The 19,092-nt window shown below is 38.7% G+C and overlaps 1 protein-coding gene across 1 annotated transcript in view; it reads left to right on the top strand.

Moving 5' to 3' along the window:
• SLC16A10 (solute carrier family 16 member 10) overlaps positions 1–19,092 on the top strand; it is a 65,363-nt gene that overhangs the window by 21,459 nt on the left and 24,812 nt on the right. The window contains exon 2 of the mRNA XM_065735081.1: positions 18,419–18,563. Within this exon, the coding sequence (XP_065591153.1) occupies positions 18,419–18,563 (145 nt within the window). The remainder of the gene's footprint in view (positions 1–18,418; positions 18,564–19,092) is intronic.

Here is a 19,092-nt window from a genome sequence, read left to right as displayed (position 1 = left end):
CTCATGGCCTCTTAGAATCACTGAATCACAGAATCCTTAAAGTTGGAAGGGTCCACTGAGTGCTCTCTAATTCAACTCCCCTGCAATGAACAGGGACACCACAGCTACATCAGGTTGCCCAGGGCCTGATCCAGCCTCACCATGGAAGTCTCTGAGGGATGGGTCATCCACATCTCTGGGCACCCTGTTCCAGTGCCTCAAACCCTCACTGTAAAAGCCTTTTTTTTCTTACATCTAACCTAAATCTACTGTCTTTGAACTTGAAACCATTTCCCCTTGTTCTACTGCCACAGACCCTGCTAAAGAGTCTGTCACCTTCTTTCCTGTAGCTCACCTTTTAGGTACTGGAAGGCTGCTACCAGGTCTTCTTGGAGCCTTCTCTTCTCCAGTCTGAACAGCCCCAGCTCTCTCAGCCTGACCTTATAGGAGAGGTGTTCCATTCTGTGGATCATTTTCGTGCCCCTCTTCTGGATGTGCTCCAACAGGTCTGTCTCTCCTGTACTGAGGACTCCTCATCTGGATGCAGTACTCCAGGTGAGGCCTCACCAGTGCATAATCAAGCACCACCTCATACTTAAGAGCATCACACCACATGTATCCAAGTAGACTGTCAAGGAACTGGGCCACACAGTTGAATGCGCCAAAGTGGTCTGGGTGGATATCATTGGAATGAAATGAGAGATAAGAGGTACTTATCAAACCCTTGTGTTTTTTGGGTGATTCATAGGTAGGTCAGCTGTATGCTGAATTTGGATGTGGTCTTTGTGCCTCAAGGGAGCTGACAGTAGTGAGAATCTCTCCATCCTGTTCCACCTCTGGGTCATCAGAGTTCACTAGCTGTTTTTTTCTTTTTTTTGTTGGCTGTTGTAGATCTCGAGTGCAATTGTATTATCATCTCACCATAAACTCTCAACAATGTAAGTCTCTAGTTTGTCCTTTGTTTTAGTGTAAATGTAGTCTTTATTTTTCTGATTTTGGTACTTTGAGGAGCTGATATGTAGATGTACTGTGAACTTTGATCTGCTTATCTTGGTATTAACAACCTATGCTGTGCTTATGGCCATTCTGCTATTCTTTCTAATGCTTCCACTTCCCATCTTTCCCATTCTTTGTTTAATCATATCAGTCTTAATGTTTTTATCACAATTTTAACATTTTTATTGAAAAAAAGGGGGGACAACACAAATCTATTTCATAGCAGCAGCTTCTAATGTGGTGTGCATATTTTCTGGTGGGGTGGGGCCCTGAGCATGCTGGTCTAGTGCCAGATCTGGAGATTGATGGGCTTGCCTGTAGCAAGGGGGAAGGAACTTGATGATCCTTGGTGTCCCTTCCAACCCAAGCCATTCTATGATTAATTTCTTTCATAAATCACCGAAGTATGTTCATTAAATCTAATGTTGGAGTTGTTATTCAATCATCCATTATTTTTTAAACTTAATGTCTTATGGGGGCTCTAGATTTTTCTTTTTGGTCAGAATTTTTGTTCCTATCCTGTCAGCTAAGAAGCTTTCCCCTTAATCTTCATTTTCCTTCTCGTCTTCTGTTTCCATCTTGTCAGAGATAAGGGAAATGTGGGATTTTGTTGTCACACCAGCTTTAGCCATTTGGGTGTATCAGTTAAATACCAAGAATAAGAATAGGATTACAGGCTCCTATTTGGTCATGCATGCAGATTTCTCTGTCCCCGGATCCTATTAACTTGCCCAATACTCTGCAGTTTCTTTATGCCGTAGGCTTCTGATCAATTTGTACTCATGGACTGACTCATTCCTTACACAGTGAACCCTCTCTTACTGCCTCTCTGAAGAGCAGCTACTTTACCAATGTCCCAGAGGACTGAGTGGGGTGGTGGTTACTAGATTTGATTTACCAAGGGCTCCTTATGTTCACACTGATTTTGTCTATTGTTGACATCCAGTGCTTTTAACTACAAAGAGGTAAAAGCAGCAGAGCTTTCTGCAGTACCCTTCCTGCTACTTCATTTCTTTGCCCCTCCATGGGTTCACAGTGTCTTTTTTTTTTATGTAGTACCCAAAGAGCACTGATGGAAGACAGTCTCATACCTGTTGAGTTCAGCAGTAATGTCTGCCACAAGTCTTTGACCAAGCTCAACAGAGCTGTGTGCACTAGAACTAAAATATTTTTTTCAGGATCTTGCATATAATATACATAACAATGCTTTTCCTTGTTCTGTTGTCCTTCCTGCATTTTCTTCTCTAAAAAGCTGTAACTTATTTGGTGATGAAAAAGAAACCAAACGTGTTTCTTAACCTTTCTGGATTATAAGAGCAAGAAATTATGTTTGGATTCTAGAAGACCACAAATTTCAGTATCCATAATATGTCTGCTTTCGGTGAAATGTGGATGTGTATTGCGCATATATATTTCTTACTCTTTATCTAACAGCTGTTACTATTCATCATGTAATGGCATTTTTCAGGTTAATATTTTGTCTTTTTCTTCCTTCCTCTAAGGATCAGAAATAGAAACTACTGATTTCCTGTTGATTCATTTATTTGGAGTTCTGATTACAAAAAAAAAAAGACAAGCTGTTTGGATAACTCTGTTGATCTAGTTTGAGTACTGCTCTGGAAATACCATTAAATCAATGTGGATGTAGAAATGCTAGAAGGCTACCTACTTGCTGCTTATGTGTCCCTGCCTATAGCAGGGGTCTGGAACTAGATGTTCTTAAAGGTCCCTTCCAACCCAAACTTCCTATGATTGTAAGCTAAGAATAAAAATGCATTTAAATGGTTCACTCTTCTAAGAAATTAGAGTATTGTTAATAATAGAAATCAGTGGAAAGGCTTGAATGTTTATTTTCTTATTAACTTGTGTTTATATAACAAAATAGTATGTCTTAGGATAACCTGAAAGACAACTCTACTGATTATATTGCCAGTTTTTGCTACGGACATAACAAAAATAGCTGAGTCACTTCACAAATGAGTATTTCAGATTTGTCTGCTTAGTCAAGGTTATCGCCCTCGCTGTGTAGGGTGGTGTATGTAAGCTTCTTTTTAACTAATAGAGATTCCAGGGAGGAAGGCACTGAAACTTGCATCTTCCAGCCCTTCTTGGACCTTGTAGGAGATGACTGACTTCAGCAGTCTTGTTTAGGAAAGGTGTTTAAGCTGTAAGGAAATAATGCTTTAAATGATGCTTTAACCCCATGCTTTGGAGAAGAAAACCATACTAGACAGTGTGCCTGTGTCTGTTTGCTCGTGTTGGGTACAAAGAATCCTTCTAATTCAGCCTCCCAGAATCCTGAAGAGTTAAGGGCATTGGTGAGAAATGGGGGGAGGAAAGGAAGCAGCAGTATGATTGGTTTAGAGTTTTATGCAGTTGTCTGTATTTTATAAATAAGAGCTTTGCAATTCAGATATTTTTCAGAATACAGAAAAATATTTAGTAAAACCACTGACTTCCATCTTAAGATGGAATGATCCTTATCAGACATAAATTTTGAGTTTTAAAGCTATCTTCTGAATGTTATTTGCTAACCTTAGCCCTACCTTCTCATTTTTAGGAGCAGGTAGTATAGATCTGGCAAAGGATTATTAATTGGATGAATCCAAAGTAAAAAAACAAAAAAACTGAGTAAAATACTGTTGGAATAGAAAGATATTTGAGTGAAACAACTAATAAATTCAAAATATCACTATGTATCTTTTTTTTGGTAAAATTTGTGCTTTACTACACTTCTCCTATGTAAAATTTTAGAAAAACTTGAAAGAAATTAAGTATATTTAGTATTTTGAAAACTGTTTCTGAGAACTTTGCTTCCAAGTGTAATAAAATCGTTTTTGCAGAGAACTACAGCAGGATGAATGAAGCCACCTGTAATGCTTGGAAGTACCTACATATGTGACAAATGTAGTATCGCATTCACTCTATGCTAATAGAATTTTAGCTCCAAAGACATAACTGCCACCTTGAATTTTTAAAACTAAAGTAAATAAATTATTTGCCCATGTATCTTAAGATGAGAATACCAAATTTTGCTATGGCACTATTTCTTCCTCAGAGTGGAATATTGAAGTTGTATGAAAATGATTATGAAAAAGAGAAGTCGGATTGATTTTGGTATAAACTCAGTAAACTCTAACATGTCAGCTGTAGATTATTGGCTTAAACTTGGAATTCCTTTAAAACAGTTGTAAGGATGAAGTGTATGCTTTCATCTTTGACTCTAGTGTTTCCTAAGGAAAAAAAAAATGGTTGTGTAGTTGAGGGGAGGGGTTTGGGATTCAGCAGCTCATCAGGAAGCTTTTTGTTTAAAACCTCCTTGGTAGTTTACTACATAAAAACATAACCTAAGTTATAAGTGTCACCAGTGGTAAATATTTGCAATATCCAGAGTCTCTAATCAGATACTATCAGATTACAAGTAACAGATATCAATCAGATACTTGTAAATACTATGAATAACCTGAAATGTACACAACCTTTCACTTTTCCAAAATCTGGATGTTAGGCTAAATTAGGACAGATGTAAACTCCATGTCTGCAAACCAGTACTTCAGAAAGCTGTAGTTCATGTGCAGTTCAAGCTCTGTCACTGGCGTGAGTTGCGTGTGTGAAGTGCAGTGAGTCATGTCATTACAGTCAGTGAGGTTTGTTGTATATCTGAGAAAAAAATTTTACGCTGTTTGTTCATGTTAGACAAAAAAACAACCTTGCCGTTTGGATTGCCAGAATTTGGGTGACTGCTCAAGCAGTTGCACGTAGTTTATGAGAACTAATTTATTATCCCAGTCAATACTATTGGCAGACTTGAAAATTTTGGATGTAGACAGCATAGAGAAGCAAGTTCATGAGTTAGTGGCTAGCTCATCTGCTTTCAGGGGTTACAGAGAGCATAAGCTGAGTCACAGGTATGGGTAGCTGATATAAGGGGCACACGCTGACACAGAGAATTGCTGTCATATATGCTTTATCTTGTTTGCTTTTATCAAGCTTTCCATACCAATGACTCCCTCTTCCTATTAATCCTCTGAAAGCAGTAATGCTTTAATGCATTTTTTTAAATGTACAAAAACACATGGTATCTATTTTATTATCTTTCAGTATCTGAAGGGAAGAGAATTGGAGATATGAGGGGGAAAAAAGTGTGATGTGCATAAATTCCTTTTTTCTCAACACCATGTTTGTATGTTGTAAAAACAATTCCTACACAGCCATCTGAAAATCCAGTTTTGAAATGTTTCATTTTGGCAGTGCATTTGTGATGTGGCAAATCTATATGTGAATAGTCTAAAAACCAAGTAAATGTTCTTTATGAGATAGCAGCATACTCAACTTCTTATTCCTGTCATCTCATTCTACAATGTTTCTTTTCATGTTAAATGTAACTTTCCACATAACTTCCACTAGAAAATATTGCCGCTATGAAGACAGGCTTTTGCTGCATAGGTCAGTGTTTGAACCTTCAGTACTATGTTTTCTTGAAGTGTCCTGTTTCAAAATCGATGTTTTTGTTTCTGTATACTATATACAGGTTTTTCCCTTCTCGAAGGGATACTTCAGCACTTGGGTATTATCTTGAAAATGTACCTGTTACAGCATCTAAATGATCTGTTGTAAAATCACTTTGTTCTTCAGCCTCCCTTGATTTCTGTAATAGCATTCTGGCTTTAGTTAGTGTTTCGCTTACTGCAAGTTACTTCTGGTTTGCCAATATAAAATCCAAATAAGCAGCTCTTAGTAATTTGTGATAAACAGTGAAGAATGCTGGCTTTATAACATTAGGAGATCTCTTATATTACAGTAGTTTGGACCTTGAAGGTATGGATTTCAGACTTAATTTGATTTATTCAGTAGAGACATGCAGAACAAGGGAGAACATATGCTGATGTACTCTGAATATATGCTGTTCTAAGTGGGGTTGAGGATGCCCACCATGTTACTGAGATGCCATGTGGCTCAGAAGGATCTTGGTATGAGAAAAGTTAGTTTGATGGTAACCTAACTTCAAATAATGTACCAAATTTATTTGTAAAACAAGATTTTTTTATCTGTTTTGTCTCTCTTAACCTTTGTCATGTCCTCACAAGGACGTGCTGCTTTAAGAGAGACATGTATGCTTATACCATTTAAATGACACAGGAAAAAAAGTAATTTGGAATGATGGAGGGAGGGAAGATGGAAATCTGGTCTTGAACTCCAGTTTTTCAGGCCATTACATAAAAATGTGATTATATTTTGCTTTAAAAACTGTCTCAGCAGAAAACATTCTTGTATGACTTCTAAAAGGAAAAACAAGTGATTACAGCTATTTCTTATTGATCTGTTCCTTGTTTATTCTTCCTACCACAGCATTTTCAGACTTTAAATGTCAAAGGTCAAGCTCAGTTTGCCGTAAAATCCAAATGCGTACATTTTTCTGTTAATGATTGACTTCAGCCTTTTTTTTGAAGGTTCCTGAAGGCTTAATGCTTATAATCTCTACCTTAACACCTTTTTTTTTTTTAAATAAATGTTTGAACTTTTAATGTAGCTTTTATTAACTTAAGCACTTGTTTATTTTCCTCCAAGTCTTCAAATCTTATGGAAGGTCTGCAGTCTCTCTACGAGAAAGTTGTTTGTTTGTAAGGTCATCTTTCCATAACCTTTTCAGATTTTGTATTACGTAGTTTGGAAAAAAAGAAACAACCACCACCAACAAAAGAATCATGATCACTTTCCTGTTTGCTTTGGTTTCAACAGTACTACTTGATTTATTTGTTTAGGGTGGGGACCACCAAACAAAAAAACCCCAAACCACCTCTGAATAAACATGTGCTATTTGAGTGAGTGTAAATTTAATGAAGTAATCAGATTACCTCCATCACTGTCTAGCTCTATTCTGCTTTTTTTCTATTTTCCTACGGCTTATGCTCACAAAGTGTTGATCTCAGGAGAGACTCTGAAGACAGAAACATATAGCGTATAAAGCCTTAGATGGAATCAGTGTTATGCCCTGACTTAATAATGTTCAGATGGTTCCTACTCCTCTTATTTAAACGTACTATGCAATTTCATAACATACAACATGCTTATACACTTTTCAGCCCTGCTGCATCAAGATGAAAATGGCATACTTGTGTGTGAAATAGCATTTTGGATAGTCACAAGGCATACTGAAGAGATGTTACATATATAAATGTAGTAAATCTTACAGCTATTTGTAAAATCTGCTGAGTTCAGTCTTTTCTTTATTCAGTACAAACTGATTCAGATTGCTTGTTAATGACCTAGTGTTGTGATAGTGTACAGTTTGCTAATGGAGACTGCATCAGTTCAGAGAGCCCTTCATTTAGGATCCAGTGGGTCATAAACGGTTTCTGACTCATTGTAATTCCCAGGATCTTTCAGTATTAAGGTTACTGAATAATAACTTATTCCCAAAGGACAAGGAAAAGGAAGAGTGGGGGAAAATAAACAATGCCTTGTATTCCTGTCAGAGATTTCCACTAGTCTGATTCATACATGTTTATGTATTAATCATGATCTGTGTGTGTGTTTCTGATTAGAATCCTTTATATATCATTGTCCATTCAAGACATCTTTGGTTTCCAAAAGATTTATTTCCTTACACTATATTTTCTTTGCCTGTCTATTTTAGAATTTTCATTTAAAGCAGTATTCTTTTTTTCTCTGTAGTATTACTTCAGGGGCGAGCCTACCTCAGACAACTGCAGTGTAACCTGAGTTCAGAGTATAGGATACTTCCTGTGGCAGCATTATGTCATAAGTTTTTTTTTAGGCCTTAAATGCATACTCACACTAATGGGATTGGTGATCTTTTTGAGTAGAACAACCAGTACACTTTACGACAGTGTGAACTGTAAATGTTATATGTATATATCACAGTACTCTATACATTGCAAAATATTCTCTCATTTTTCTACTGGACATGTAGTTCTGTGATCTACAAATTCCTCAGTAATGGGGGTAACTATCTGAAAATTCTGTTCTCCCCTCTGTATGCATATGCTCATGTACCTATGAGGATACTATAATGAAGTTCCTCAGAATTCATGGGAAATTAATGAGCAGTCTCTGAAACAATTTTCACCAGCTTCTGTGAGCAAGGAATGCAGCACGGGTCATCTGATGTCTTTGGCTAGTGATGGACTGGTTAAAAATAGGGCTGGCAACTTCTAGGGAGCTGACCTACAGGGGCTTTGGACATGGGAGGATATTGTGGCACTTGCTGGTTCTAATGGTTCTGTTGAACTGTTAGTTCACATCTGTTTTAGAAATCATGGTTTTTTTCCCCTGGAGGAATAAAAGTGTAGGTAATGGATGAAAGAGGAAGAATCTGGAGTGTCTTAGACAAAAGGAAATGCTCTGCTGCTGGAAATAGGAAGAGAAGGATTTCAACGGAAAAACTGCATCAGTGAGGGGGAAATTATAGTATTGAACATATACTGTTAATAGGTCTGATGAGATCTACATGTAAAGATCTCTTTTGTCTCCTTTGCTTAAAAAATTCTTTTTGGCACATCTTTACTTTGGATCACTTGATATAGTGTGGTGTTTGTTATCATTATTTCTTTTTAAAGTAAGTATAATGAGGAGATAGAGTTTAACGAACAAAACAGTTAGGGCAGAAATGTATTGTTTGCTCCATATTAAATCCTGTAAGAAATTCTGACTACTTTATCCCAGAAACTGTAATATAGTTAAACTCAGCATGAAAGGGGGTGGGGGGGAAAGAGGGCAAAGTATGGAGCTTCTGTACTGTCATGGTTTTATGATTTTTGGTACTGGTATTCCACATCATAACATCATGTAATGCATTAAGAGTTAAAAAGTTAATGCTCCATCTCCATGGATCATTGATAGTTCCAGGTATACCTGTCTCAGAAGAGGAGAACTACATTCCCCAGAGGACTGTGCGATGCTTTGCATTTTTATGTGTTTCTGCTCAGAGGGAATGGTAAAAACTGTCTGCAGTCATGGGACCTGGTGCTCTCTTTCCTTTGGGATCGACTCAGCAGTGGGTGCTCGCTGTCCCAACGTGGGACAAACTTTTAGAACGAATCTCTTTGCTCTCAGAGAGAGCTTCATTAGGAAGCTTATCTGTACTGCAGGTGCTGAACAACATGGCCCTGAAGTGTGGGTGTACTGCCAGTTGTTCTGGGATATTTGTAAACTTTTTTGGATGCTGCCAGCTTGTTTTAGTAACAAAAAAAAGTGCTTTCTCTTTTAAAACTGCTCTTAAAGGGACTGCATTTCATCATTTTTTCCCTTGTAATGCTCAAAATGTACTGGGACTTTTTTCCTGATCACCTGCAAGATCCTGAGAACATAAGCAGATATTTGAGACAGGGATGTTGCGGCTCAGACAGATCTGAGAAGGCCCAAATTATTTGGGGTCTGGTTTATGCCAATTGGACCTCATTCAGTACTATCACAGAGAAGCATAGAGTTTCTGAAATAGAGCGAGAGGATCTCCAAGCCAAAAGGGGCAGTCATTTAGGTGACAAACAGGCTCTCCAGTCCAATTGAGATGCTCTCCAATCCAGCATGGACACCCTCCAGACTGAGCGAGACACTTTCTGGTTTGAGAAAGATACCCTCCAGACCAAAAGAGGTACCCTCCAATCTGAGCAAGACGCCTTCCAATCTGGAAGATACACCCTCCAGTCTGAGTGAGACGTCTTCCTGTCTGAATGGTACTCCTTCAAAACTGAGCAAGGTACCTACCAGCCACAATAGCCCCTGACCCCCAGCCAGGTGGGGGAAAGGGATAACAGTGTATTGGACTGTGTGAATTCGATGACCTGGCACATCAGAACCACAAAAATATAAGGCATTGGTGGACACTGCACTCTGCACTTTAATGTCCTGGAGTCACCAAGGGACAGAATTAATCTATATTTCTGGAGTGACTGGGGATTCCTGAGAGTTGACCATGTTGGAGACTGAAATAAGCCTCACTGGTAAAGATTGGCAAAAATATCCTATTGTGACTGGCCCAGGGGCTCCATGTATACTTGGTATTGATTACCTCAAAAGGGGATATTTTAAAGATCCCAAAGGGTATCGATGGGCCTTTGGAATAGCTGCTGTGGACACAGACAACTTTAAGCAGCTATCTGCTTTGCCTGGCCTGTCAGAAGATCCATCTGTTGTGGGGTTGCTACAAGTGGAGGAGCAACAGGTACCGTTTGCTATAAAAATGGTGCACAGATGGCAGTACCGCACCAACAGGGATTCCTTGCTCCCCATTCATAACCTGATTCGTCAGCTAGAGAGACAGGGAGTGATCAGCAAAACCCACTTACCTTTTAACAGCCCCATATGGCCGGTGTGTAAAGCCAGTGGAGAATGGAGGCTGACGGTAGATTACCGTGGCCTGAATGAAATCACACCCCCACTGAGTGCTGCTGTGCCGGACATGTTACAATTCCAGTATGAACTGGAGTCAAAAGCAGCCAAGTGGTATGCCACCACTGACATTGCTAATGCCTTCTTTTTAATTCCTCTGGCCACAGAATGTAGACTGCAGTTTGTCTTCACCTGGAGGAGCGTTCAGTACACCTGAAACCGTTTGGCCCAGGGGTGGAAGCACAGCCCAACCATTTGTCATGGTTTTATCCAAACTGTGTTGGAACAGGGCAGTGCTCCTGAGTACTTACAGTACATTGATGATATCATTGTGTGGGGCAATACAGCAGGGGAAGTTTTTGAGAAAGGAGAGAGAATAATCCAGATCCTCCTGTGAGATGGCTTCACTGCTATGTGAAGCAAAGTGAAAGGGCCTGTGCAGGAAATTCAGTTCCTAGGTATAAAGTGGCAAGATGGATGTCGTCACATCCCATCAGATGTGGTTAACAAAATCACTGCCATGTCTCCACCCACTAAGACAGAGACTCAAGATTTTTTGGGTGTAGTGGGCTTTTGGAGAATGCATGTTCCAAACTACAGTCTCATTGTGAGCCCCCTCTTTCAAGTGATGTGGAAGAATGATGATTTTTTTATGGGGCCCTGAGCAGCAGCAGGCTTTTGAGCAAATTAAGCAGGAGATAGCCCGTGCTGTGGCCCTGGGGCCAGTGCGGATGGGACAGGATGTAAAGAACATCCTCTACACTGCTGCTGGAAGAAAAGGTCCCACTTGGAGTTTGTGGCAAAGAGCTCCTGGAGAGACCTGAGGCTGACCCCTTGGATTCTGGAGTCGGGTGTACAGGGGATATGAGGAGCACTACACTCCAACTGAGAAGGAGATCTTAGCCGCATACGAGGGGGCTCGAGCTGCTTCTGAAGTAATCAGTACTGAAACACAGCTCCTTCTGGCACCTCGACTGCCAGTGCTGAACTGGGTGTTCAAAGAAAAGGTTCCCTCCACCCATCATGCTACTGATGCCACTTGGAGTAAGTGGATTGCACTGATTACACAGCGAGCTCCGATGGGGAACCTCAGTCATCCAGGAATCCTAGAAGTGATCGTGGACTGGCCTGAAGGTAAAAAGTTTGGAACAACACCAGCAGAGGAGGTATCACGTGCTAAAGAGGCCCTCCCATACAATGAACTACCAGACAATGAAAAGAGATATGCCCTATTCACAGATGGATCCTGTTGGATTGTGGGAAAGCACCACAGATGGAAATCTGCTGTGTGGAGCCCCACACGACAAGTTGCAGAGGCCACAGAAGGAAAAGGAGAATCAAGTCAATTTGCAGGGGTAAAGGCTGTCCAGCTGGCCTTAGATATTGCTGAATGACGGATGCAGCCAACACTTTATCTTTACACTGACTCATGGATGGTGTGAAATGCTTTATGGGGGTGGCTACAGCAATGGGAACAAAATGACTGGCAGTGAAGGCGTAAGCCTATTGGGCTGCTGAACTGTGGAAAGACATTGCTGCCCAAATAAAGAATATGGTTGTAAAGGTGCGCCATGTAGATGCACATGTTCCTAAGAGCCAGACAACTGAAGAACAACAAAATAAGCATCAGGTAGATCGAGCTGCCAAAGTTAAGGTGGCTCAAGTAGACTTAAACTGGCAACACAAGAGTGAATTATTTTTAGCTCGATGGGCCCGTGAGACCTTGGGCCATCAAGGAAGAGATGCAACATATAAGTGGGCTAGAGACCGAGGGGTGTACTTAGTTATGGATGCTATTGCACAGGTTATCCATAACTGTGATACATACGCCACAATTGAACAAGCCAAGAGGATGAAACCTCTTTTGGTGAAGGGCAATGGCAAAAGTATAAATATGGGGAGGCGTGGCAGGTTGATTATATCACCTTGCCACAAACTCGTAATCGTAAGCGTTATGTGCTCACCATGGTGGAAGCAACCACTGGGTGGCTTGAACATATGGAGTACCCCATGCTACTGCCTGAAACACCATCTTAAGGCTTGAGAAACAAGTCCTATGGCGACATGGCACTGCAGAGAGAATTGAGTAGAATTGAGTCAGATAATGGGGCTCGTTTCAAAAATTCTTTTGTAGATACTTGGGCCAAAGATCATGGCATAGAGTGGATTTATCATATCCCCTATCACGCACCAGCTTCTGGTAAAATTGGAAGATACAATGGGTTGTTAAAAACAATGTTGAAAGCAATGGGTGGTGGAATATTTAAGCATTGGGAGAAGCATTTGTCAGAAGCCACCTGGTTGGTCAACACCCAAGGATCCATCAATTGTGATAGTCCTGCCCAATCCAGATCTCTACCTACTGTAGAGGGAGATAAGGTCCCTGTAGTGCATGTAAAGAACATGCTGGGAAAAGCAGTTTGGGTCCTTCCAGCTTCTGGAAAGGGCAAATCTCTCTGTGAAATTGTCTTTGCTCAGGGAACTGGGTCCACTTGGTGGGTGATGCAGAAGAATGGGGATGTGCAATGTGTACCACAAGGGAATTTGATGTTGGGGGGTGCAGTCAATAATTCCGTGCATATACATGTATATGTGCTGTGTGTGTGTGTCTATTTAATAAATGTTGATCATTGTTCCTCTCTATATATTAAGCATGATGTAGTGATGTGGAATAAGTGGTAAATCCACAGAGATGGAGCATTAATGTGATGTGGTGCATTCTTAATGCACTACATGATGTAATGATGTGGAATGCCAATACCAAAAATCAAAAAACCATGACATATGCAAAGACAAAGGCCATAAAGATGCTTCACTCAGAAGAGACTTGTGAATATCCCTAATAAAGGCACATAAATGCCCTTATTAGAAAATCATAGGTTGCAAGAGGAAATTGTGTAGGGATGATCAGTTCATGGTTCTTACAGCAGAGGAATTAAACTGAGTGGTATCATAAGAAAAGGGATTTTTTTATTATTATTATTATTTATGGACACTGGTGCTTGAATGTTCTGTAGCTGATAACAGCCAAATGCAGTGAAGCCAAAATAGCATTGATAGAACTGAATGTTCCTGAAGAACATTTAGGTGAAATGTTCTGCATTTGAGGTATCTAAGCTGCTTATTTCTGAATGTTGAGAGTATGTAGGCAGGGACAAGGTCCAGCAGAATGCTAGTCCTGTTTCAGGTATTCTTTGTCTGGGTATTTCATAATGGCTGGAGCAGGATACTGGTCTACATAATACTGCAGTTCTTTTGTTCTTTAAATAAATGCTGTGTAAATATGATTATGCAGGCAATGAAATATCAGTAAGAGCTGGAGACCAGATAAATATCTCCAGAAATAACTTTGAACAGGCACCTGAGTTTCCCAGATTTCCATTCTAAACTAAAGTAAAACGTTCTTGTGGAAGCCAATCTGTATGCTTTGCTGAATAGTATACCTTTGTAAGTAGTTGGGCAAAGTAGAACTGGAGATCATATGCACAGCCCAGAGTGCAGTTACAGAGCAGTTTGCTTTAAGCTGTCATGGGTGCTGAGAATATGAAATTGTTCTGGGAGGGAAAGAAAAGTTACCAGAATACATTGAAAAAAATAAAGATTCACTTCTTTTAAAACAAAAAAAAATGTGACTCAGGAAGTCTCCTCTGCTACTAATGGTTTGAGGCTGGGAGAGTACCTACATTCTGCCCTATTCTTGCATAAGTTACAACTAATAACTTAATGAAAGCATGAAATTTTTATCTTGTAAATATTGTCCTTCCTTTTTCTTGAAGTATTTTTGTAAAAGGAAAGCATTCCTAGATAATATTAAAATTGTGCATTCAGAAACTACTAAGTGCCATTAGTTAAGCTGTTATATTAACTCTATGTTGTAATTTTACTGTAGTAGACTTTTTCCTCAAACATTTTCTGTGTGACAATGAAAGCTCTCAAACATCTGCTATCCACATAACTTGTCCTATACTGCTAATTTAATTTGATCACATCAAAGTATTGTTTCTTAGAAATCTACTCTCTAGAGTACTTAAAACAATAAGAATGTTGTGTATTTATGTTACTGTGTGAGAGAAGTATCATTTCTGTTTCGTAACTGTAGAGGCTAACTCTAAAGCAGGTTGTCCCTGATTCCGTGCTTTCTGTTCTTTATGAGTTAAAAGGAAACACTTTATTATCCAGCATCATTCTAGGCATTACAAGCTTCAGTGCAGTACAGCCTGAAGTGTTGCACTGGTTGCATAACGGGATGGTAAGAGAACAGATTTTTAGGAAGGATGTCTCTCAGTGAGCAGAGATATAGGGAGTGGCCAGCCCATCTATCCTGCAAATCTCACCAGCCTAGCTACAGAATTAGGTTAGGAGAATCTGCTGTGATATTCAATATAGGCAGGTTGCTCTTGTTTTTCAAGATCTCTGCAAGCTATTCATTGAGCCACGGTTCTGCTGCTGTCTTGATTTGCTACATGAACTACACAGACATGTCTGATTTTTAATGTGGGCAAACAAAATACTTTTGGAGTTGATATTGACTCCTCTACTTTAATATTTTTCTCTTCATTTGCCTTCTGCCACCTCTTCCAGACAATGGCTCTTTGTTTCCTGTCTCAACAAGAAAATTCCCAGGGGAAGATGCTTAAAAATCTATAAGTTCATCAGAGAACGTAGGGTGTTATTACTGTAATAAGCCAACCACTTTAAAGGCTTTTGTGAGAATAAAACTGATAACTCTCAGTGTAATGCTCAGAAGAAAAAAAGGATGTAAACAGGAATGCTATAGAGGGGTAGCCTTTATTTAAATCTATGCACTGTAGAAGCATTCCACTGTGAAATGCTATTAATGCTTTCTTTTCTGTAGTCCTAGTGTTTCTGTCTGCAGAATGAACAAAAACATTTGACAGCCTGGGATATAAATATGTTATGCAATCCAGCTGTGACAATGGGGGTGATTTTTGCTGATGGATAATGGCTACTTAAGATTATTGCTGACGATGAAAGTCACACTATTTAAATCAGGAATATTTTTTAAAGCAGTCAAATGGCAGCATATCTGTGGAGTGTGTGCTATGGTTTTATAGCTGTAGACTCTTGAACAGAGAAATAGTGTACCAACATTCTCTGCTTACAGCTGCATTTTCCGTACAAGTGAAAAACACAGTTTCCATTTGCAGTGAACTGATAAGAAAAGGACGTAGGTGAAATTCTTATTTCAGTACAATTTTAGTTACAGTTTACACAATACTACGTTTCAGTGGCTTAGGAACACTTCTTAATATAAGTGCTACCCATGAACTCTCTGGTCTGGTATTTTTAATTTGAGAAGTAGTTTCTGTTGTGCATTTTAGGGAAGCTCAGGAACTGGTTGTTTTGCAATAATGTGTTTTGAAAAGTAAATTCTGAAGTTTTAGCACCCAAGGAAAGTTTAAGTGCTTTCTGATTGAATAGCTCTTTTTCTATGGCAATCAAAATAATTTATGTATGAATATTAACAAAGATATACAGGTTAGGTGTTGTATTAGCATCTGAATTATCAGCTCTGGAGTATAGCCAGCATGTGACCAGGAAAGCAGCCAGTAGCCTGGAAGAAAAATGTTTTAATCAGTATGTAATAAGTTCACTAGAGGACTCTTACAACTGTGGCAAGCTACATTTGTGTTTTGTCACATGGAGTTGTTTGGGACAGTTATTGTAATCTGTATTTTAAGTTGCGAAATACAATTTATTTTACCTTTTTCATACAGAGTGGAAGAAATGTAAGAGTACCTGAGAGCTTATTAGAAAAAAGAATTGAAAATTACTTGGATCCGTTGAGTATATTTTATACCCACCAACTTCTTCATAGGATCATGTTACCACAGCAAGGCACGCTTGCCTTCAGGAAATAAGGTTCACATGTGCTGTTCTGCTTTCTTTTTTGTGTCTGTGTGCTGAGCTTCTTTACAAAGGATAAAGACAAATTTCCTTGAATTATGTTCATGTGTGAAGTTCACTTAAAGACCATTCTTTTTGTTAAATAATAATAAGGGTGTTTATACCAGGTGTGCCAAAAGAATCTCTTCCTTTTCTGTGGGATCTAAGAGTCTCATAGGAACTGGAAGTTAAAGGGCTCCAGTTTGCCTTAGCTAGAGAAGTGATAGAGCATGGACTGCCACTTCTGGAGTTCAGTCACAGTGCTGTTGTGAAATGCCTCAGATAAGGCTGTTGCACTTCTTTTCTAACTGCACGTTATGTGGGAAATCTGTGGAACCTTTCTCCTATTTTAGGCTTAGCTTGTCATTCTGTAATAAAAAAAGAAACAAGTGATAAGAGGTACATTTCTTTCATTAGCAAACTAGAAAAGGCAAAGTCAGCAAGTTAACTGAATGTCATTTGAGTTTTCTCCTAAGGCTTTTATATTCTACTTTATTATTTTTGAAAGCCTGTAAAAGTCTCGTAAACAATTTGCTTAAACCAAGGAGAATGTTGTGTGAATCACACAGCCTGTGCTGATTGGAAATTAGAACTGCTGCACTCTTACACAGGGCTCTGATGCAAATTAGTCCATGCTATTACACAAGTTAAACTCTTCCAGTGTCCTTCCCTTTCAGTACCACAGCAGGCCTTGTTTCACCCAGTCTTGCCTGGTTTTCTTTGTACAGTCCTGCATCTCACTGTTACAGTGCAGGGCAGACAGGGCTTTGTAGACTGTGTTAGTCAGAAAGAGCAATGAATACCCATGAAAAGTACCTTGTTCTTCTGCAAATAGTTCCTTGAAACTCCGTGGTGGTTATCACATTCTCAATAAACAATGAACTCTCTAAAACAGGTCGTAGTTCATTGAGATCTTTGTTTGCCCTAAAATGAAGGTTCTATTTTGTATACTCTAATTTCTGTTTATCTCTAACTGGCTGTTCTCTTTCTGATTTTCATTTACGTTGTAAACTCTTTTGGTGAAACAGTACTTCTGTTTGCTTGTTTGTTTTACTCTGTTTACTTCAGTGCACAGCACAATGAGGTCTTCATGGTGTCCAGGTCATGCCTCACAGGCGCTTGCTTCAGCAGCTACTTCTTAAGCTTGGTATTGATGTATCTGCTTCCAAATATTTTTCCTTAGGTCTGTTGGTTGTTTTATTTTTTCAGGTTACCTTTTTTACCTTTGTTACTGAATTATCATTATTGGTCTAACTGTCATTAGGAATGATGATCTAAATAAAATCCCAGTTACAGGAATTCAAACCTATTCAGTTTGGAAAGCGCTATTTTGTCTTCCATACAATTCAGAAGCAAGTTAAAGTATTTTATGCTTCTCGCCCCAGCAGCTTTTTTCACTATTAATTAGATCAGTCTTTTCCTGACTAGGTAGAGACATAAGTTGTTGTAAATACTTCACCTTTATGACCTGGGAGAACTGTTGGTTGAAACATCACTAACATGTTTTTGAAAGAATGGTTACATGATAGCTGATAAATGATACCGTTTGAATACCTGTACAAAGTGGAAAAGGAAGTTATTTTTTAATTTAAAGTGAATTAAATAGTCTTATAACCTAATTTATTTGAAGGTACTGTAGATTGTGATTCAGTCACAGAAGTGTTTTATAACTTTAGTGTACTTACCTGAATTGAGTTTTAATGATCCAAAGATTCACTGATAAACAAAGAGCTACAAGTTAAGCAATGTTTATAAAGCTACAGCTGGATCTAGATCTGTGCAATTAAATAAAACATTTGTTAACCTTTTCAGCAAACGTAGCTGTTGAAAGGACACTGAAATGTAGATCAAGTACTAATAAATTTCAGAATGAGTGTGGAATTATCTGTTATTGTTAATGGTCTAGTCATTAGTGTGAATTCTAATTTAGTCCTTGGTGGAGTAAATGTATTAAAATAAAAGAAGTAAAAAATCTGTAGTTAGTTGTATTCTTTGAGATGGTGAAGTCTAACTTAGTTGACTGTGTAAATATTTCAGCCTTTTCATTTCATATTTGTACTATATTATGTAAAGATATTTTAATATATAGCTGTAGGCATGATGCGGTGCTAAATTAGAACAAATAGTAGCTTAAAGTTTAAATTGTGCCATCTTCTAAAATGTGCTATCTTTTTCTGTTCTGCAGCATGGGTGAGCTCACTCTCTATGGGAATGGTCTTCTTCTGTTCTCCTATAGTCAGCATATTCACAGACCTGTTTGGTTGTCGAAAAGTTGCTGTCACTGGAGCTGCATTAGGTTTTGTTGGACTCCTTTCAAGTTCTTTTGTAAGGTAAAAACAATCTTTTTAAACTACATTTGAAATACTTTCATCAGTTTTATGCTGGTCCCATCAACTGAATACGAAAGAATGAGCAGTGCTACTTTGTTTCAGCTGAAGATGTTGTTCTGATACTTTTTTTTTCTAGCTATGACTTCAGTAAGTACTTAAAAGCAGTGCTTTCAAGTTATAAAATTATTTGTAAGGTATAATATAACCTTGTAACAGCACATCCTATTTAAGAGCCTCTTTGTATAAATCTATCAATAGCAAAATTATGCAGCAACCTCCACGGGGGTGTTAATGTTCCAAACAAAATCAAAGATTTCTTCTATTCTTACCAGTCCAGCTGCCAAATATGAAGAGAGTGAAAACCTTGGTGCTTATTGTCCTTAAGGAAGTCTCAGTTCTTGTGTTGTTGGAAACACTTAAACAGTAATCTGTCTTCCCTCCAGATTACACTTGATTTTTCTATAATTCTTTCAGAATAAATCCCAAGAAGTTTAAGCGACATGCACAGTAGAAGATGAGGAAACAGGAA

Source organism: Cyrtonyx montezumae, unplaced genomic scaffold, assembly GCF_038088225.1.
Source record: "Cyrtonyx montezumae isolate F1298 unplaced genomic scaffold, pur_monq_1.0 scaffold_0, whole genome shotgun sequence".
Taxonomy (NCBI): Eukaryota; Metazoa; Chordata; class Aves; order Galliformes; family Odontophoridae; genus Cyrtonyx; species Cyrtonyx montezumae.
The sequence above is the reverse complement of the archived record's forward strand: the minus strand, read 5'-3'. Positions and strand labels throughout refer to the sequence as shown.